Here is a 22,703-nt window from a genome sequence, read left to right on the forward strand (position 1 = left end):
GATGACAAACAGTGGGCGGCTGAAGGGCTGTTGATTTTGATGCGTTCTGCAGATATAAATGAAATCTAAACTAAATATTACATGAAGAATGATTGGTTCTGTCTTTGAGACTTGGATGGTTGGAAGCAAGGAATGATTAAGGAGTGCCCTGCAGAGAGGCCAATGAAAAGCAGAGCGCCGGTGGCTCCCAGCCGGCATAAAGAAGTCTACTTGGCAGTAAAGCTGAAAGTCATGTGCCTCCATTTAAATGAGAAGGCAAGAAAGGAAAGACAGAAGGGGAGGGAGAGAAATACAGGCTGAGCTAAGAGGCTGGGGACTCTGCCAAGCCGAGACACTTGAGGAATGCAGCAGCAGCAGCAGCTTGCTCTTTGCAGTAATACCATTACAGTGACTGCTATCTGAGTCAGGAAACATCTCTTCTAGTCTAGTCAGCAAGTCTGGCGGCCAGTGTAAACAAATGACAGGTAACACCATCAGAGCGAACTGAGAGAAATGGTAGGAACTATTTGTTGCTTACAGATTCCAAGCATTGGTTCTTGCAACTGCACGTCTGTCAGCTGATTGTTTTAGAAGTGTTTGTGTGTCAGTGCGTGTGTGTGAGGCCATGTGGTGCGACTCGTCCAGCCCTGGCAGTTAGTTAATAAACACCGGCCTGTCAACAGCTGCTGGTGATGTAATGTGGAACTTCTTCTCACTCCCCTTATCCTCCCGCCCCACCACGCCTCCCATAACTCCCTACAACCACCACCACCACCCTCCTTTCTATTTACAAGTCTTACTGGGTGTTGCTGCAGGCTTCCAGCACTGCCAGCACAGATAGTGTGTCTGTTTGTGAATGCCCCCCCCCCCCACTCCTACCCCGGCAACACTTCCAGGGGGATTTACGACAGCATGTTTTCAGCTGCCATCAAAGGAAAGTCCACATCATCACGTTGTCTTCCTAACCAAAACACCTCTGAGAGCCTGGGAGCTACAGAGCCGGCTGCAGACCTGTTGAGTGGAGAGGATACGGCTGGCGCAGAGTAAGTTTGTCTTCTGACATTCGTAGTCTGGGAGTGCACAGCACAATTAGTTAACCTAAAAAGTGGCAAATAACCAAAAAAAATTACAGTCTGTCATTGGCCTGCAAATGAAGTCAGAGCATAAATACTTGAAGTGTGTTTGCACTTTGTATCCAAAGTCTTCTCTGTGATAGAAAGCACAGTGGAAAACTGTCACATGTACAAACATGCTGCTGTTTCTCAAGCTGTCAGCAGCCTGCTGATGAAATGCATGTGTTTAGCTTGTTTTACGAGCTGCACCATCGCATGATGCTCACATACCAAACTGAGAGTGTGTGTGTGTGTGTTGTATTTTGATGAGGGCTGAAAAATTCCTCTGCCCTCTCTTTGCTCCCTGCATCACCTCTGGAACCTTTCAGAGTATAGTAGTTCTGTCTACCTGTAGCACTATCATAAGAGAGTTCAGCACAGTTGCACTGCCGGCTGCGTTTCAGTTTAGGGTCCCTTGACAGGAAGTACTGTTGTTTTTTTGTGTTTTTTTCCCAGGATGTATATTAAAGCATCCTACGCATCTGGTGGGATAAGCGCAGGGACTCCCCTCATGAACAGGATGACGACATTGTATTCATTGTTTTCCTTTTTTTCCCTCCACAGGACCATCAATCCCTCCCTTTATTTTAAACCCCCACATTAAATTTTCTGCTAAGTACTGCTGACTAAACAAGATTTAAAGCTGCTCAGACAAGTTTAAGCTGAGCCTTTATCGTTGAAAGTCGCTTTTTTAGTTAGGAAGTAATTAGGAAGGCACGTCTGTCATGTTTGACAACCTTTATTGAACCAGGAGACTGTCAAATATTGATAATCCACTCTTCAAAGATTGGCTGAAAACTCTTTATGCAAACTGTACCAAAAAAATAGATTTACATGTGGAAACAAAACTGTGTGTGTGGTGGTAAGTGTGAATATAAGCACAGCTGAATAAAAACGCTGAACATAGGTGACAAATATCTGCGTGGTTATTGCAAACATGCAGCAAATGATTTGGAAATGCCTCACTGTCCTCTGGTATTTTTCACAACTACGTGACCGTAAAAACATGAGAAGACACTAATTACAAAAGAAAGGATCTGCCTTTAGTCTGTTGGTCTCGTTGTCAACATTTTGTTAATGTTTTTGTAATATCTGTAGTGTAGTCTTGAATCATTTTCTGCATCTGCAACATTTCTACAGGGACACTTTTTAAGATGTTGTACCTTTTGTTTCTAGAGGGGGCGCTGTAGTTTTGATGGTTTGCACACGCTGCTAGCTGATTAGCATCAGCAGAGATGCACCAGAGGTGCTCTTATTTGTCCATGTTCTTATTTTTTTTGCAAAAATGTGAATAATAATTTTACAAACTGCCTCTTTAATCTGGTTCACCTACACGGTTCATTTCCACCCACAACAGCTGTGCTCATTCTCAATGCGATCAAAGGACATGTATTGTTCATCTAGCAATGTATAGGCTGTCCTTGGGTATTTAATAAGCACAGTGACACTGCAAACTGAACACATTTGCAAACAACCATGTGTTCGGATGCTATTTATACAGACAAAGCTCCGCTTTTTGCCTGAGAGCAACAATGAGAGCAGTGCAAACATCACGAGTACAATGATGTGCTGCTAACAACAAGTCCATACAGCTCTAATAATCTGGTTTAAATGCCAGGAGGGATGCACAGGCTCATGTGATCTCAGTAGTGATAAAGACATGCACATGCTCTGACTAGCTCTGATAACCTAAAATAGTATTATGTTTATATCTGCCCTCTCGTCCATTTTAAAGAGCTTGTCACATTGACCTGGCAGCCCTCACATTTTCACACCCATATGATAAACATTGACATACTATGGCAGCACACACATCTTACATTCAGCTTAATGAAAGGTTTGCCCACAGTATAAGAACAACAGCAGACCAGTGTGAAGTACGGCTTATTGTTCTCAGACAGTAATTCCACGTTAGGCTCTGCCAGGCTACAGTTGGTGGTGCCAACTGTACCGAGACACATGCAGAGGCAGGATCAGACAGGCTGGCCAGCAGAGGGACTCAAAACATCCGATCAGCAGAGACCATCTGTGCTGCAAGAATACAGATGGACCTCCACACATTAAACCCCACATTAGACACTTGCATGCTTCAATTTTCTCCTCAATGAATGGAAAGTAATAGCACCACCGCCCCTAACCCCAGCGTCCCCTCCCACTTCCCCACGTGTAGCAGCCGAATTAAAAGCGCGACTTGAACGCATAATCTTCCCCCGTTCATTCATTCTTTCCCCCGGACGTAGCAATCACTCAGAGGAAAAATAAGCTGGGTTCTGTACCATGGGGGATGCCTCTGTGCTGACCCCGTTTCAGTCTCTGCTTCATTCAAGCCAGGCACAGGGCATAGAGACAAAATGAATTGGTTCCCGAGGCAGAAGGGGGTGCACCAATCAATGTCCAATCCCCCACCATTCATTTTCAGGCCCTGGCACTTCCTGGCATACTCTCTTTTTTATGGGAGGGGGATATTGATCACAGAGTTTTTTTGTTTCCTCACAAGCCTCTGTGTTTGCAGAAAGTTTGTAATAGATGTGAGTGCTAATTGAAAACTCATGTGAAGAACATTTGGCCCTCCCTTATTCATTCCTTTTCTCCAGATGGCCATTGAATGTATCATAGTTTAATGTATAACCTGTGACTAAACAGCAATCTCTGTTTGGAGTGTTTTTATACTTGTGGCGACCCATAGTGTGAAATGGGAATATGCGTGGGAGAATGCATGACTGTATTGGGTACAAAGGGCAGCATTGTAACTTGTGTGATCTGTGTAACACTCAGAAGTCCAAAGCCACAGGGTGGAGCAACAGTTATTCTGCTGTAGCCTCAGAAAAAAAAGTTCAGATAAGGGAGTAAAAGGCCTGTGATTGGAATAAATGCACAGCTGCCTAATTCCTCCCACCTCACAAAGGGAACAGTATCAAATCTGAGCCATGACAATCCATATTCATGGACAATCTGGGCTTATTATCACCGTTTATCCATGAGGCTCACAGTCTGTTTTCAGTACAGCGATCCCTCAATGGGTTTAAGTGTTATCATTAAGCTGTTATCCCCTCACATTACCCCTGTTATAGTTTGGAGCTGTCTGTGGCTCTGTGACCTCAGCTGGGTCCTCCCTTGTTCCTGCAGCAGATGTTAGAGAAGAGGCGACCCCCACCCACCCCCATCTCCCACCTCAAAAAAAAAAAACCCCATTCGCATTAAACGCACACCATCCTGCCTCGCCTCCTCCCTTCACCCTGGCATCTAATTAGGTCTACAACACAAAGACTCCCAGATGTCAGCGTCCTCCTGGCCTCCTTTGATTACATCCTTTCCACCCCACTGGCTGGCTCGCCGACTGGCTGGACGGCCGGCTGGGGGCCCGTGTGGACTAAAGGCGTCGACGCGTGTCACTCCTGCATAGGTCAACACCGGACCAGTTTAACATATCAGTAATTGCTTTTGGTGTAAATCAGAAGGAATCAGGAGGGAGGGAGGACAGTCCTGACTGTGTCGCAGTTGCAGAAAGGGCCCTTGGAGTGTCATTAAAACTCAGGAAGGAGCACTTATTTGTCTAATCCAACATAGGAGAATGTCACCAAACTGGTATTTGCAACCACATTTGTCACTCACTAAGTGTTTGATCTTCTTTAAAACCAAGCAACCAGGAAACACAAATGATATGTGCAATGTCAACAAGTTTTTCATCTGAGGAACATGGGCCACCGAGCTGCTTTTTACAGCCATGGCTATAATCTTTATTAGACATTCAGCTTTCCATTTAAAGTCACCTTTAGCTTTGGCTGGCTGAGCGTATAGGGGTGAGTAAATGGAAATACATGATGATCTTGAGGGTGTTTTAGAAATGTACACTTATACAGCCATCAGATCTGAGGTTGGGGCTTGTTTTATCTGAATACATTGCTTTTAAGGTGTTTGCTCAATCTTTATCACTTCCTTTTATCACTTTCTGTACCCTTTGAAACAGTTGTCTATGCTGGCTCTGTGCAATCAGACACTGTGCTATAATCCGTTTTAATCATTTACTCTCAATTTCCTACAACCCGCCTCCACTCGCTGCATCCAGGGGAAGCTGTGGCCTTCACTTCCTCTCCTAATCTCCAGCGGAAACTGAAATGCGCTCTAAACATAGACCAGCGTTTCATCTGTTGCAATACACTTGCACAATTAGTCATTTCAAAGCTGGGGCGAGCAAGCGAGGCAGGCAGGAGTCTGATGTTTCTGTGTCATTAAAGACGTTTCACATCCGGCTCACTGATTAGGCAATTTCTGCAACGACACTCCCCGGGGCTCACTCAGAAATGGGGCAGAGAGACTGTGTCATGTTTTTATTTATAATATAACATCGCAGCTCCAGATCTTGCTGCTTCGTGTCAATAAGTTTAAACTTGGTGGATTGGCAGTAGATGGAACGTGTCATGTTGATGTGTGGGGATGTTTGACAAGTGCAGTCATGCTGCTGAAGCATCAGACAGGGTGTAACAGATACAGCCTGCAGCAGACAGGAGAGGGAATGTTTTAGAAAGAAGGCTTGTGAAGGAAGTAAACATGTGAAAAAATATGTGTAAAATAAAGCACGCCTATCCACTAATTGGACATAAAGTTCCTACTGTGTATTTTAACATGGAGATGTCTCTGCCTTCGTTACATAAGAGAACTCATCCATGCACGTCTGTGTTCTTTAACCCCGAGGCGGCCAACAGCTGACCTTTGACTCTCCTTCACCAATGAGGAAGTGCTGTGCTTACTCTGTGCACCACCACATTGTGTCTAAAACGCCAGCTTCTTTGTAAAGGAGTAGTATGCGTGAAGAGGAGTGTTTATCTTCTACTGCAGCCTCAGTCTGGCCAGGTCGGACTGGTTCCCAGCTCTGTTTGGAAAGGCCTAGAAAAACAACAAGGCTGAAGCTTGGGGTTTGGGGTTGGGTTTAGAGGCTGGGATGCCTGGGTGAAGCTGAGAGCAAGCAGCAAGACTCCTGTCAGGCATGAGGAGAGGTTCACACTTCCACTCCCTTAAAAGAAACTGAAAGAAAAGAGAGAGAAAGAAAGTAGAACAGATTGTTGTCTAACTAACCTGGACTCTGATCTCTTGTCAAAGGTGAAATCCCTTCTAACAGCAGGAAACGTGACCGACCGGACATGAAGTATTCCTTGTTAACTTTCTCTCTCTACACTCCTCCCATTTCTCCTCCCTTCAGGGCTTCCCAGGTGTGTGGATCACTGCAGGGCAGGAGGACAATGAACAGACACCTGGAGAGACGAGAGCAGTTAAAGAGATTGTCTCTTGACACTGGCCTACCGGTGAGTGAAACCTTAATCCTGTCAGGACGTAGAAACTGTGGGAGTGCTTTTTATTGGGCTTCTTGTGGCTTATGGATAAACGCATATTAGAAGTTCACTTTTTTCTCTAATGCCTTGGCTAATGTCATCTTCACAATGTTTACTGGACCATGCTGTGCATTGCTGTGGTTTATGTGGACTGTCCTTCCCATAACTCCTCTTACATAGCAGCTAGCACTACTCATACTAACTGCCCTGTCTGTGTTTATTCCAAACACCAGAAAGGAAAAAAATGCTTCACTTCCTATGTTCAGGCAAATAAGACCCACTTATGTTGAGAGCCCTAAGACAACTTAAAAGATCTTAAGATGAATTAATCAAACACAGATATCCTGAGATTCATCCTCTAAAATGAAATCACACACGCGCACAACACACCCACATGTTATGCAGTAGAGAAGAAGGACAGCCTCCCATGACTGTTTGTGAAACACTCAGTTGCCAGCAGTGATTGACAGCCTTATCTCTATGCCGGGCTGCTCTCTTGCGAATCACAGGAGTGGAAACTTGTTTTGGCTCAGGGTTAAAATGAAGGTGAATCTGCTCTGCAAGTGCCTCTTTGGAATGTCAAGTGCAGCCTTTAACTGGCTGCTGTGTTGTGTCTTCATGTGAGTAAAAGAAGCTTAACCCCCCCCCCCCCCTTCTCCCCTTTTAGTGCACATACAGTACGCTCACTGCACAGGAAATAATAAATCAAGAGGCTTAAAATAGCATTGTGATCAGAACTGCATCCAAAGCAGTGTTCTTCGGAAATAATTGATCACAAAATGCTGCCTTATAGGTCTGGTCTGGGAACCAGTGTTTCCTGTGCTGCATATGTTACTTGCTATAAGGCTTTAATGAGGTCAAAACATGTCAACATACTTTATTGACTTTGTGGCTTTCTGCTGTCTTAACCCATGGCAGGAGGGCCTTAAACGGAATCCCTGTGCTAACTCAACAAACCATTTTTCTGTCTTCACGATCCTTTTATCCTTGTGTGAAGTGAGAATAAATACATCTTTTATGACATTATGTAATAGTCACTGTTTTAGCCTCCAGCAATGCCTTTCAGCATTCAGCTAGAATAACACAGATCATCAAAAATCTATGTGCCTGTCAGACAATCTTAGTGACACACTTTAATCCACTTCCTGATTCATAATTCATTCTCACTCTGAAGATGTGTTTTTGTCATTATTTAATGTTGTCAAACCGCTTGCCAGACAGGACTTATTGGTTATATGTTATATGCTTTAATTGCTTTAATTGGATACACAATGACCTCATTTACAGTGAAACTGGGTCATATTTGTGATATGGGTTTATGATTCAACATGTAACACATTTGTCTACTCAGCTATCCATGCATGTGGTTTCTCCTGCGCGGCTCAACTCACCTCTTTTCTGTTCTCACTCTGGGCAGCCAGGTGGCTTTGATAGTGGGACATGAGGAGGCCTGGAGCATGTTGGTAATAGTCCAGTATAGATCTGATGGCAGATTTGATTCTCGGCATGGGTAGCCACAAAAAGTGGAAGCTGCTGTAATTGGTGCACGTTTCTGAATGAAGGTGAAAGCATAATTTGTTGTTCAGTCAGGTCACTGAGGCCACTGGGTTTAAACTGGACTGATTCCTTATCCTCCCAGTTCTGCTGGGGGACATGATGTCTCTGGCTCTTGTGGCCCTGGCACAGATAAACCTACTAAGTCCCGTAAACACTCCTTTTCCTGGGAGGATATGAGCCTCTGATACATTTATTTTTTCAGGCATCTGAGCAAACACAGGAGGCGTCTTTCTGACATTCTGGCAGGCGACAGGCATGAGCTCTGGCTTTCCTTCTTCTGTCACCTGCGAACCCTATGGACAGATGACTCCACCACTCTTCTACTCTCTTTTGTCAATTTTGGGTCACACTCATGTTTCTTCAATGGCTGTGAAGATGAAAAAGATTTTGCTTAGGACCAAATAACATATGTCAGCTGAGTTGAGGGTAAAATATTTATGTCTGTGCCTCTTTGGATAGATTACACGACCTAGCTTCATACAAAGCTTCTCCCAAATGCCTATTGGTGAACATAAGGCTTCACTGTCATTCTGAGCCAGCACCTCACACATGTATAATGCATTGAGCCGGCATATGTTTCCACAATGTATGCAGGCATAAAGGGGAATGTTCGTGCGTTTGACTCGCCTTAGTTGCTGCGTTTAACTGACTTTCTGATGTGTCTAAAGTACGTGTAGCCTCACGCCTTTGTGTATGAAAGGAGTGGACCTCAGATCAGGAGTTTATTGATGCATTCCCTTACAGTGTTCCTCCCCTTTAACATGACCACCAAATCTGGATCATGTTATGTATAGCTGCAGTTACAGCAGCAAGTAACTGGGGCAGCATTTGCATTACATAACTGCTGTGTTGCTGGGTTGATTCTGTGCCTCTATTTATTTTTATCATTTGATGCCCGCCTGCGGATGAGACTTGCTTCATGATGCAGGGACGTGCACGTTGAGCCCGATGGCCGTGGACGGTCTGCGCTGCTAGCTGCTGCCAGCCAGCTTTAAGTAGGTCACAGCGGAAGCTCTGTCAGGGGTCTATCTTACAGAGCAGAGGCTATCAAAGGAGTGTAATACAGCAGTGTTTGTGAAGAGGTGAAAAAATGGTAGAGCAGAAATCTAGTGCGAAGACAGTGTCCATGTCTGATATTCAAATTATAGTAGCACAACTTCTCATGGAACTTTCATGAATATGCTGACTATGTAGTGGTACAGATGCACCTGGCATACATTACTGGGACACTGGTGTGATTCAGCAAACTGTATCAAAGTATGCAAAGAAAAGAACTTGCACATTGCTTGGATATCTGCCCATTTTCACACCTATGCACACCTGGCTGGACTGTCAGGTTGTGGTTTTTGGAAAGTTTTACACAACACTAGACCTCATGTATCCAATCTGAGATGAAAGGTCCTTCTAAACTGTGTAAACAGCATGTGTGAAGTAGTGTGTAATCACCTAAAGGCAGCCCACGTTGGCTCTGTTTAAGTCTGCTAAAGGTCTCTGTTTCACCTCCATCACACAAAAACAGCCGCTATCTGAGATGGGCTGTCTAATGCATTTCCTCAAACCGTGAAGTAATACTCATCAACCCAAGGATTCCTAAATTGTTGATAGCATGTCCATGTTTTCTCTCTTCCACACCCTCTTCCTTGCCAGCATTTATAATGTGTGCAGCGGTGCAATCATGCTCAGAGATAATTGATAACAAAAGGCCAAATTGAAAACACTCTGCAGGGGAGGGTTAATAATCAAGTGCTCCACATTACTGATTAAACACTTGCAGCATAGTTGTGAGTTGTATTGAACAAACAGCATGTGGTTGTGCTTTCCTGTTTATCTCCAAGTATTTGGGTTTAGCTAAATCCCCCTGGCTGTTGTCAGGCTACCTCCTAGAATAAAGTCTTTTATGGGTTGATTTGCTATTACATCAGGCTGCAGCTTCTTTCATTGGACAATAAAGTTGTCCCAAAACAGACAAATTAGTTTGGTTTGCAGAGGAATCTGATGGCACGGCAGCATGAAGTCCGCTTGGCAATACTGGATTTCCTCCCTCTTTCTCCCTTCACCGTCCTGTTACAGCTGCAGAAGAGGGACGTAAACAAAGCAGGGGAGTGGGAGCCTTTAAGCTGGATGGGAAGAAATGCTTGTGTCTTATCTGATTGGCTTCAACATCTTCAGGCAGACAAATGGGGAGTTTTGATATTATTACTGAGCAGCTCAAACTAATTGAGTGTAATTATATAGTAGAAATCCACCGACAATGCCATCCCCAGCGCGGGCCTCGTTCTCACGCCATGTAGCTGAGCTACATGGCGGACGAACTGAGCTCAGGGGACGAACGCTAACTCAGTGCTCACTTAGTGTGTCAGCCTGAGTAAAGAGTGGTTCTGAGGCTGATTGGACAATTTGGGTGGGAGCCAGTTATATAAAAAGATTTTGACTCTTCGTGGAGCAGCTTCTCTTGCTCTCTTCGTCTTAAAATCAAGTTTCTCATGAGCAGGGCGGAGGGGTACCAGCCTCCAGTTGGGTCTCTGACAGCTCCCTCACATGCAGGTGACATACCATGCATATCTGGGCTCACAGCATGGGTAGCCACAGGGCTGCAGGGTGTGGGAACACGGCAGTCACTTTAAGAGACAGAAGAAGTGTCATTTTCCTCCTCTTGTCTCATGGGAATATCTCTTCCTCCCATGAGCTTGACTAGGAGCGATTACAGCCTTGGTTTTCCCTAGACTCCGGTCTGAAACCCAGCGGCTTTCCCTCATATGCAACCACATGCTGCGGATAAGACTAAGCGGCCTCTATCCCCTTGTAAAATTGGTTTAATAATTGTCAGGACTGTTTTTCCAACCTCCAACATTTACTGTTAATACCCAGCCTTTGTTTTTATTAGGGCAATTATAAAGTGTTTTATGGATCTTTGCATCATGCATAAGGATGTTAAATTCATGGAGATTTCTTTCAGGTGAGCAAAGCTAGAGATTTTGCTTCGGGTGATAATGAGCCCAGCTTTCCGAATGACCTGCTTGGCATGTAAACCATCTCTTGCTGCCGACATACTGATGTGCGCTGAAATCTCTGAGCCGTGTCACAAGTTGCGTGCCGGCTAAACATAGGTTGATGCTGTAAACACTGTTATCTGTCGGCAAAATTCAAGAAGAAGCTCTTGGGTCTGTTCCAAACGGTCTGAGGAGGCTTTTTACTTTTCTGCTCTTTGTGTGTCCAACTCTCACATGAGGCACTTTGCCAGCTCTTATAATTGGATGTCCATTTTCTCTCATCCAATAAGACCAGCCTTTATGTTCTTTTGAATCGTGGGGCCAGTCGTATTGCTAATTAGATGCTCGAATCAGACTTGTTTCCGATACAGCTCCAGAAGGTTGGAATCGGGGACCTGCCCGCCTGCATGCCATCTGCACATGTTTAGTTAAGTGGTTAAGATGGGTTGTGACATGTGACACCTTTTTATATATATATTGTACAGTTCCTCTTTCCTTTTTTCCACTTCTTCTGAGGTGTTTTGTGGAAATCTAGGGGTTCTTAGCCTCTGCCACCGTATGGACACAATTATGCAGACAAATGTCTCCACTGAGCTCCGAGACTCCATATATCCTTTATCTAATTACATTAACAGGAGCTGGATAGTGACTAATGGCTCGTGGAGGAGAAGGAGGAGAATGAGGGAGGGGGGTGGATGCATGATTGCATTTTTCCATCCTATTTCACTCTCTCACTCCTCCTCATGCCCAGATCTCTCCCTATGCTCCGTTTAGAAATCCCCCCCTTGCTTCAAACCTCTATACACACACACACACACAAGCTCACACACTGACCCACTGAGCCTTTTTCCAGTCTGAAAGACGTCTGTGTGGCAATCTTTTTTTCTGTATTTCTTTTTTGGCATGAATGTTTCAGTTCGGTCAAAATAAAGTTCTCTCAGGGTCACAAGAGACTTCTTCCTGTTCACATTGCTTTTACAGTCAATTGAATGAAAGCATTTGTTATGAAGAGGCTACAAGCAAAAGCTGACTTTCTTTCTGCTTGGTGTGCAGACCAGATGCTTAGCTGGCTAAATCTTCTTGCATGTCTGTGGGATCTTGTAATGAGCTTGACCCATCTTTGCAAAGAAGTTATGAGTGTTTCCTTTAAAAATGAAACAAACGAATAGCCATATTTATTTCTCATAAATTTGCCATTTGTTTCTAGTTAATGGATGACTGTAAGGAGAGAGAATATTCATATTTTTTCTCCTTAATATGTAAAATTAAGCATTTTTTCTCTTAACATTAACTTATTTTTTAGAGCCAGCCTCATTTGGCCATTCAAGGAACTGCAGAATTTGCAATTTACAATAATTCATCTGGTGTGCATTGCTATTGTTGGGGCGGTGTAATGTTAAGTTTGAAGTTTTCTGGATGACTATAGTTCACTTTAGGTTATTTTTTTTATTTTTTTGTAAGAAAAGAAAGAAATGAGCCCCATGATGTGCTTTGCTTTAATTAGGTTTAATTGGCAGTGCCATTCAAAGTCACAGCTTGACTGATGTCTGTATGTGCATGTACATCGTCACTGTTTTTGTATAAAACATGCAACATCATTAATTAACATCATCTTTTAATTGTCTGCCCTCGTTATTCCGTGGTCAGTGAATAAAGCAGGTGTCAGTGGCTTCCTGTTTTTTCCTCAGAGGTTTGCACTGGGCTTACAGGAGCTCAGCAGTCTACTGGCTCATATTACTTTATGCTAATATCGCCCAGCTGCAACCTGCACCACCCTCCTGCTTCTCTTTCTGTCTTCCTCTCTTTCACACACACACACACACACGCACACACAAGCCCCCGGGACAGTCACGGGAGGGCCATGAAAAGGAAGCCGAGATGATTAATTAACTCTGCCCTCATTTTGATACTGCCTTATTGGCTTGCAACAGCCGAAATACAGCTTCAGAGCTTTGCATAGATTATCCTCATCCCACCACCACCACTCCAAAAGAGGCACACAAACACACTTCCAAAATATTGAGGTCATGTTGTTAGTCATGCTATGGTGAATGCACAACATTGGTTTCTGGGCAGGTTGTGTTGCTCAGCAGAGAGTGAGGTGTCGGTTTTGTTGAATGTCAGTTTTCCACTAATGATAAAGAAGCTGCTCTTACAGGAAACTGGCTACAAATACTGCTGACAGACACTGACAGATATATCGACCTAAGAATGGCTGTAATTATCATTGTTGAGGCTGATTTGGATTTATCGACGTGCAGGCAAATTGCCTTGGTTGCTCAATATTCCAAGAAGTACTCATAAATCTGTGAAACGTTGTCATTGTAACTTGGATTCATTTACAGTTGTGTAACATCACTGCTATCGATGCCTGCTCATATACAGCCCTAAAAGAATGGGTTCCATGTGGTCATCTCACATGTGTGTCTGGACTCCAGGTGGCCCGGCCCTGACCGGCTGGCTCCCCTGTGCTTTTCTATTGATGGCAGCCTCTTTGACTGCAGCATTAAAAGGCCTGTCAGATGCCAGCAGCAGCTAAACAATACAATAGTGCTGCTGTATTTTGCCTATACACTGAGGGAACCGCCTGCAGCACAGTCGTCTTTCATGTTTCTCCTTCTTTTTATTGTTTTTAACCCACATTCATCTGTTTGCTATATCTTCTGCTGTGTTTTCTTTCTCTCAGCAGCGTCTGTGTGTGTGTTTCATCATCCTCTCCCTTCCAAACAAAAGATCACCTGCCTGGCTGTGTGATGTGTCACAGGGTGGGAGCCCTGAGGGAAAGCCTGCAGCTCTATGTGGAAGTCTGTAACGTCTGTGTCATGTTCTCCTATTATCTCCCAGAATGCACTACGGGGGCAGTTTTGACTGGTTGTGGTGGGATAAGATTTGTGTGTGTGTGTCTGCGTGTGTATGTGTGTGTTGTTTTGGTGGTTAGGCTCTCTGGTTTCATCATGAGTAAATAGTTTTAATTCTGTCTGACATATTTTACAGAAAATGGCCGGTGGTTATTTTCATAGCATAAGCCATCCCCTGAAATGTTTCTCCACAATATCCTGCGCTGGAATGGGCTCATATGCAAAACACAACTACAGAGCGGATGCAACAAAAACTCAGAGATCTGTCTTGCCTCAAAAAGCTGCAGTGCGTCGCATTATAATAAGGTGTTGTTTGCAGAGAACCTGATTTTCTGTGACGTGGTTAATGTGCTCTGTCAGAAGCGTTTGCGGCTGATGCTAGCCTTGTCTGCACACTGTAAAGAGTCATACATACACTGCACATCAGAAGGAGGCAGTGACCTTCATGTGGAGCTTGGTGCAGATACTGTTGTGTGCTAATGTGCACCATGTAATCATGCAGCAGGTTAGAAATCAAACCTGCTCATAATAACAGTGGCCACATTATCTCAAATGCCAAGTATCAATAAGAGTTATTATAATGATTAAAAGGAAATTCATGCAGTGGATTGTGCATCATTATAAAGAGGCAGTGGCTGGAAGATTGGCCATTTCTGCCGATCCAATTATACACTACAAAAAGTCTCCATTCTACCGTCTTTCACGGAAGATTACCCTGGGAAATAAATACTCTCCTTTTTGCTTTCAAGTTATTCAATGTCTGCAGTGCTTTAGTATCACTCATTGATTGTTGAGATGAAGTAATTGGGATGCTAGCTCTGTCATTCAAAGACAGGCTATTCTTACCAGAGAATCAATATCATCTGCATGTAGTAACATTTGTCTGTGTGAGTCATCCGGCTGGCTGGAGCCACTCACATTATTGAGTCTCAGTCACTTTTGTTAAGAGATCCTATGATCTGCGCGCCTTTCACGAGTCCATAACTCAACTTTATAGCGATGTGCTTGTGGCGCTCAATGATTTTCCGGGATCCTCTCGCCATGACCAGACATCAGAGTGGTGATTGGGGTTTTATGAGGCGGATGGAGCCTCAGGTGAACAGGAATGCACGAGTGATGCTCTTGCATGGGACCGTTTGACCCTCGGGGTTGATTGTCTTCAGTGTCAGTGGTCAATGATCGCCTTTGTGTGTGTCCGCTGAGGGGCTATTGTGGGCAACCAGTGAGCTATCGAACCACAACCCAACATCCATCTGGCACAACAGCTGTAGAAGCCAATAGGATTCCATGCAGGAAATTATGCACTGCAAACAGGATTCCTATGATTATTTCATCACCTCAATTTATTCGGGATTATCATCAATTTGCAGAAAATGGATGTGATAAAATGCCAACAAAGCTGCCTGTACTCACCTTTTGTTGGATTTAACTATGCCCCACCAATTTTTTCTTTCACAATCAGGCTTTATTTTGGAGGCATTTCCTGATCATATTCCTCATATCAATGAGCCTCACATGCACTTGATTTCATTTCTGGTCACCATTGTCCAGTTTTTGACCTACAAGCCGAACAATGCAGAACGCTCTAGCATGTCGTTCATTATGTGGCATGGTAAACAGCTCATGCTGAAGGTAATGCTTTCAGGGGTAGAGGGCATTTGACGGGTGAGCTATTGTAACCCCTCAGAATGAAGCCGCTGCCTCACTTCAATCAGCCTATTGGTGGAGAAATGGCTTCCAGAGGGTTCAGAGAATGCAGAAGCTAAAAAAGGGGGAAGGGACTGCCTGCCCCAGATAAAGAGGGTTAGCTGAGTAAACAAATAATAATGACAGAACAGTGTTGTTTTTGTAGGAGCAAATAGCTGGCCTAAGCAAAGGAAATTCGGGTCCTTGCTCTGTGTGTTCCCACAGCAGCGGAACTATCACATTCTGAAAATATCTCAAAGGGTTCAAGCGCTGACGCATCTCAGGATATGAAATCCACAAAGCAACAGTTAAACACAAGCAAATAATATCAGGTTCTTTTTAGGAAGGTCTGAATGTATTAATCAGATCACCCTTTGACACCCTGTTTCATATATTTAGGGGCCTCAAAAGCTATTGAGTGAATCCACTGATGTCACCTTGTCTCTAAGACTTAATGAGAAACAGCCCGGATGTCAATTTCCTAACCAGATCCCATCTGGATGAAATAAAATAAATATGGCTGCTAAAAATAAAACTCCACTGCAGATGATAACAAGGATTTAGTGCCGTGAACTGTGTAAATACAGCATGCGGTTGGCCCCAGATTCATATTGAAATTCCTTCAAAACCGAAATGAGCTTCGAATGTAAGGGGGAAAAAAAGGCTGCAATAATCATGGATGATGATCAATTTAAATATTTTATGCTGCTGAATTGTTGGACTCCATGAAATAGATGCAGTGGCGAGTAGATATAATGTATATATAATGATATTTGTTCGTTTTTACAGCTTTTATGGTGGGAATTCCTAATTCAGTGAACCATTTAAATGGTAAATTTTCTTTCCTTTAACTGCTTATCTTCTTCTCCCCTTTGTATATACACCTCTACATCGCTTTTGCAGCTTTAGCATTCAGAAGCATTACGCAATAAAACAAGGCATTTTTCCACTAAAGGAATTCAAGCTCAGGAACAAAGTGGCCTAAAGTTCCCAGGAACTGTCCTATAATTAATCATTTTGTCTCAATAGTGACTCTTGAGCTGACATTACAATCCCACAAATCGTCCTCCTTCCTTCTTTTCTAAGGTTATATTTATATAGAGGTTTTAGTGGTTTCATAACACCTAAAGCATTTTCCAGCCTGTTGAAGTAGAATCATCCTCATGACTAGTTGCACCTTTAAAAGTAAATTAAATTACTTCTTCTCTTCTGTTGCTATCAGAAGATTCAATGACCGTACACCAAACAAACCAGGCACTGTCTAACATGTATTATTTAACAAAGCAAGTTCACTAAGTACAATCTTATTTACTGCATTGCCTGGGGGGTTAGGGTTGCCTTGATTTACACCACCCACACCAGGGCTGCTACTCACTCACCTCCGCTTCCGCCAACCAAGGGAACCCGATCTGTTTAGGGAAATATGTGTACTTCTTCCACACAGTTTTTTAACCCTCACATGCAAACCTTTTGACCACAAGCCTGTTTTGTTAACCCTGAGGCTGTTGCCACCCCCACAGTCTTGTCTGGAAAGATGCGCCGAGCAACAACAATCCACAGAAATAATTCATGACCACAGGAATAATCATTGCACCGAGTCCTGCTGCAGAGGTCAAAAGTCACTACAACCCATCTCTTTTCACATTTCTCATTATTATACTTTGACTCTACCTTCCCTCCCCCATTTAAAAAAAGAAATCACCACACTGTATCTTGATCCGCTCTCTGTCACTGTCAGGTTAGATAGGAAATGCAGGTCTGATAAGCATGAGTGGCACAGGTGGATTTGTGGATGACAGGAGCACCAACAAACAGCCTCCTCTTGTCACATTAGCATTTCGCCGGTTATGGTTTCTTGCATGCCTCCAGGGCAATCTCAGTCCCCCCATCCTACGACAGGAAGACGGAGACGAAAGAAAATCAGAAGCTGACATTAATGCTTTCTTGAGCAGGAATGCAACTCTTTGCCTCCATGCTCGCTTCCACATCTGCCCGGCACCTGGGTTGGCCGACTCGCAGCGCACAGACAGGCCCCGTCGATAAATCAGCCTCGGGATTAAAGCTGCGATAAAGCTCAGGCCTGAAGCTAATGCACGTGAACTGTCAGGAAATCTGACGAAGTGTTCTGAGACATGAAATATCTCTGCAAAAACACAGTTTGGAGGTCAGGAGTTTGTTGCTGGAGAGACTCTGTTGTGTGTTGCAGATTTTGATTTGTTACTTGGGATCCGTTATGCTCTCAGCTGAACTGTAGTGGACTATGTAATGTTATTAAAAAAAACCTTTTGTGGGTCATTTTAGGTAAGCTTTCATTCCTTTTTGTGTAGATAAAACTAAATATTTTGAGAAGCTTGAGGAATGATGAAAGCAAACACCAGCTGTATTGATAATTTCTTTAGCTAGTTGGGCTAATATTACAATTCAAACAGACAGAGAGCAGTTAGCCGGTTATTATTGATGTTTTTCTACTGCAGGAACCATTGTTGTGGACATTTGTGGATTTGTTTGAGGTGTTACACTGCCCAAAAGGCAAAACTAGACACTGGCCAACATGATGATGCAACTCAGAAGAATTAAGTTCATTGGAGGTAATACTTAATTGATCTTCTTGAGGGCTTTTGCTTTGTGTCCCATGAAGGAATGCAGTGCTAGTTACTCCCGATCTGCTTTGGGCTACAGCATGGCTTGGTTAGGTGTGGCGCCTGTCTGTCAAAAGCCTGCATAAACAGAAGCCCAGCTTCCCCTTGTGAACTAAGCAACATCTGTTTAGCATCAGCCCTCTGCTCCGTCACTTTGAAAAGGATTTCTCTCTGGCTTTTTCACTCTTTTCTAGTTTGAAGCTGCTTACATTAACATTCATGCTGTTAATGTGTGCAGCGTATTAGTAGCTGTCACTTAATTCTAAACAAACAAGTATAAATACAGTCCTAGATGACAGAACTGTTATCATACAGTGATTTGCTAAATGTCATGTTTGTAGAGCTCATAATTTATCTTCACTTTCTCTGCCGCTTGTCTGTATTTTCCCCTGCTCCCCTGCTTTTGTCAGGTCCAGGTTTCCTTTTCACGTCTGTCATCGCCACTCTCCCTCCCTCTTCAACTACACCTGGCTGAATATTGGCCCCCAGATGATAATAAAACCCGGCAACCCCCAGTCTTGTAAAATTTGGGCACAGGCGCACCACAGACTCCTGTCCCCCTCCCTCTCCTGTACGATCCCTGTTTCCTAGATTTCCCATCCTGTCTGGAAACATCAGGGACTGGAGTGGACACACTGTGTATTTGTTTTTATGTCTAAAGGCAGCATTCCTCGACTGCTCCTCCCTGATGAGTGTTTTTACAGATTCGAAACAAAGGAAAGAGATTAAAGAGTCAAAGAAAAACATTTCATATTTGCTCGAAGCCAGCATTACTCATGTAGCTAAATTTGTAACATCCTTTCTGACTGTATCAATGCATATAGCACGTTCTCTGTATATTTTCTGTTCATTGTGTTAATATGGGGTATTTAGTTTGAAATACAAACTCCTGTCAGCTCCTGCTTAAACATGACTTGATTCAGTAAAAACACACAAATGGTTCTGCTGCCTCTTCCACACAGGTAGCTCTTTCGAAGTGATCGAATAGCGATGTCAGATCCGATGCATTTCATTTCTCGGCTTCTTTTTCAACTCTCCCCCCTTGTGAGATTTGCACAGCAAACAGCTTTGCCACTGTTCCCAACAGGCATGAATGGCCCACTCTGTCAAACCCCACAGAGCAGAGGAGGAGCTCAAACAGACGGGGGGTTATTTGAGCGTTGGACATATCTTAATGTTTGGAAAGATAATCTGTGGGGATTTGGATTCCTGACCGTGGCGAGGTGTTGATGTTTGGGCTGGGCTGGGCCGTAGGTGCTGCTGGAAGAAGGACATCAGATAACTCAAAGTGCTGAAACATGCCCTAGATGATGAACAGGCTCCCTTTTGTATCGCAAGTAATCCATAGTCCCTGACACTGCTCCATTTGGGGCAGGTAGGCAGATGAAGAATATCCTGCTCACTGGAGGCATTTGTTACACGAATGTCCACAACTCAATGAGGCCACTGTGTGAGAGTCCACAACTTTACAGTCATGGAGGCTTTAGGTACAATCGAGCAGTGTAAGTGCTCAGCTCAGCATCCTTTATCGACTGATGGTTTCATGGCTGGGGGGCTGTACAGTGAGAACATTTATCAAGCCTCTACCTTTTTCGAGGTAGACACTCTCAACTGCAGTTTCTGGCTCTTGTGTGTTATAAATAATTGCAAATCATTGTAATCCGCAAATAAAAAACTCCTCAGCTCAAACAAACAATGGCACAGTTTAACTAGCAGGTTTTCAGATTCGTATGGTACCCAGGCTACCTAATAATGGCATTTGATGTAAATTGTGAGCTACCAATATGGGATTACAGCATCGTAGGACAGAAAAGACCACAGAGGTCACAACCTTGTCTCTGCTTATTCCAAATCTAAATCTTTATTCAATTTCCTCAGTCCACCACTGACACCAAACCCCTGACAGATCAGCCTGACAGTGAGCAGATCTCTGTTTTTTGTTGAGTAGCTGCCCCTTTCCACTGATAAACGTTAGGACTATCCGTGGACTTATCAGAGTCTGAGGATATGAGAGGCTGATGCCTGAGCTGATATTATGATACCAGGCCATTGGGGATGTAAGTAAAGACCTCAATGTGAAGGATCACCAGAACAGAGGCTTGAAACATGCTGATAAGACTAATGAATTTAGCCAAGGAACTCTGATACAGGCCGAGCCAGATCTGCACACACAGACAATTAGTCATACTGATTAGATCATTACCTCACGACGATAGGATCGCAGTGTGCGTATGGGAATATTGATGCTGATTAAATTTGCAGTGTTTACATCCTTGCCAGTGATGTTCACATAAACTTTGGAGTATTGGATGGCAGGAGGGTTTGGCAGCAGCTGCACCTTTGGAGGGAGGCCAAGACTAACAGCCGTATCACATGTGGTGTATCTCTCACACTTGTCTAGCACGTGTCATAAAAATACAACAAGAAAGAAATCTTACATTCTATTGGCATAACCTTTGACTTGCAGTAGCCCATGTGGGAACGTTACTTTCAGTCAAACCTGCACTCTTTTAAGTCCCAGAGTGCAAGCTGGCATGTCATCATGTAAAGCAGAGATAGGTTAGGGAGGAGAGAGGTTGTGACCTTGTCTTTGGCAGGGGCTAATTCTCAGGGGCAGCAGACCTCTCCAAAGGTGTCTTATCAGTAACGCCAGGCTGTGCCTCTGATCTGCAGACACATCAAGGTGGTGGAGGGAACCCATAGCGGCCGAGGACTTAAAGGAGCACACTCTGACCTCTGCAGCAACTAGGTCAGAGCTTTATCTAGCTTAAAGTTTATTTATTTTTCTCTCCAAAGCGACCTATATGAGAACCAGACGCTCGCCTAGGATGTGATTCCACCCATCCTAATCTTCAAAAATGTGTGAAAGAGGAAAGCGAGCTACAGACAGCTCACACAGATGAATAATGCATCTGATGTTTTATTACTGAGAAATCTGGACCATTAATCTTAAACAGATTGTGTTTGCATGTTTGTGTGTTTTTTATTTCAATATTCCAGCCCCAGATCCTTGGTTGGGGGGTGGGAGGACGGCGCTTTAAAAGTTTCATAAACAGGCACAAGCAGTCGGATGTGGGACTCGAGCTTGTGGCTCCTTATCAAACGCTCTCACACACATGAGTAAACATAGACAGATAAACATTACTGAGAAGCTGCGGTCACATCAGCAAACACTATTACCTAGGTTAGCACCGCTGCAATCCTCATAGCCACAAAATCAATACTATCTATTGGACAAGTAAATAGATTTGAGCTTTTATAGCCATGTTAGGGATTTGTGTACAGTAAAAAATTACAATCCTACGAAAACACAGTGACACCTTAGGGGATACTTTGGCTATGTTTTTTTTTTCCTTCTTGGACCAGATGCTTGACCCAGTCTTCTAGCCACCACAATTTGGCCCCTATGATCCCTCTGCTTGCCCGTTTCCCCGCTTCCCATGCACCTTTAAACCTAATACTTTATTCCACCCACTCGTTTTTATCAGGTGTATTCAATGATATCAAATGAAACATAATTTTAGCTTGCTGACAGAAAGTATCTTTATGATGCTGTATACTTTGGAGGTGATAATGCACTCCTTACGAGCCTGCAGCTCTTAGGACGTTTTAACCACTATAAGAAATTGTTGGGCTGTCTGAGAAATATGCCCCCAGTAAACTCTCAGGTCAGTAAATTCATTTTTTTTCTGTCTACACGTGAGTACCTGGGCCTCGTGGGAACGATGCAGCTTTCACTCACGCCGTAAAAACGTCAGAAATAATGCCCAGCTAAAGATATAACACGCGGCATTACATACGTGAGTCATGCTTTAAATCTCAGCTTTAAATACCCTCCCATTTCACATGACAACAAGCATGCTGCATTCTCTGCATTCCTTCATGTGCACCGAGGATTATTCCAGTGCCCTGTCATTAGCAGAGGTCTGCGCGATGACAACACAGACTTAGGCAGCTTTACTTGACTTTGATGTGGCCTGTAAATATTTCCCCTGACATGGGGCTTTCTCGAAGAAGGTTCCCCTTTGTGCAGCAGCCGTAATCATTATGGGATCGTGTTGCTAATGGTCTTTCGGAGACAGACGTTTTACCCCCTGGCTGCTTGAGAAAATGTCACACGTATTGTTTGATGAGTTGACAGAGGCTGGTGAGTGTTGTGCGTATGTTTTTTTTTTTAATATAATCTCAAAAATCCCTCCTTTCTCACACACTGTTCACTCACAGCCTCCACATATGCAGTCAGGATGGATTCAAACTGCAACGTGAGCAATCATTTGCCATGGTTTTGATTCTAGAGCAAACAGTAAGTAACTTCGTGAACTTAGCTGAGTGCTAATGGCCTTTCAGCTTGGGTGTGAGTGGCATTTTGGCTGCGCACTGTGTCACTCTGAGGCTAACAGATGGCTTTGGGGCACTGTTGTCAGACACTGTAATCGTTGGCTTTCCAAACATGAAACATGTGTCATGCTGATTAAAAGAAAATTGATAATAACAACGAAGATGAGTAGAATCAGAGTTCATGTCATTTTGTGGTCCTTTTTTCTGGCAGAAATTG

General features: G+C 43.7%; 1 protein-coding gene across 7 annotated transcripts in view; it reads left to right on the top strand.

Moving 5' to 3' along the window:
• The first annotated feature begins 413 nt into the window (after positions 1–413).
• Positions 414–22,703, top strand: part of LOC114452641 (nck-associated protein 5-like) — an 84,475-nt gene continuing 62,185 nt past the window's right edge. For 2 of the 7 annotated variants that reach the window (XM_028432135.1, XM_028432144.1), the window contains exons 1-2: positions 836–1,022; positions 6,289–6,391. In XM_028432135.1, the coding sequence (XP_028287936.1) occupies positions 892–1,022; positions 6,289–6,391 (234 nt within the window). In that variant the 5' untranslated portion in view covers positions 836–891. Of the gene's footprint in view, positions 496–835; positions 1,023–6,134; positions 6,189–6,288; positions 6,392–22,703 lie in introns of those variants that run through there. The other 5 variants (XM_028432069.1, XM_028432087.1, XM_028432096.1 and 2 more) reach the window with 4 other exon arrangements.

The sequence above is a fragment of the Parambassis ranga genome, chromosome 2 (assembly GCF_900634625.1).
Source record: "Parambassis ranga chromosome 2, fParRan2.1, whole genome shotgun sequence".
In the NCBI taxonomy this organism is placed as follows: domain Eukaryota; kingdom Metazoa; phylum Chordata; class Actinopteri; family Ambassidae; genus Parambassis; species Parambassis ranga.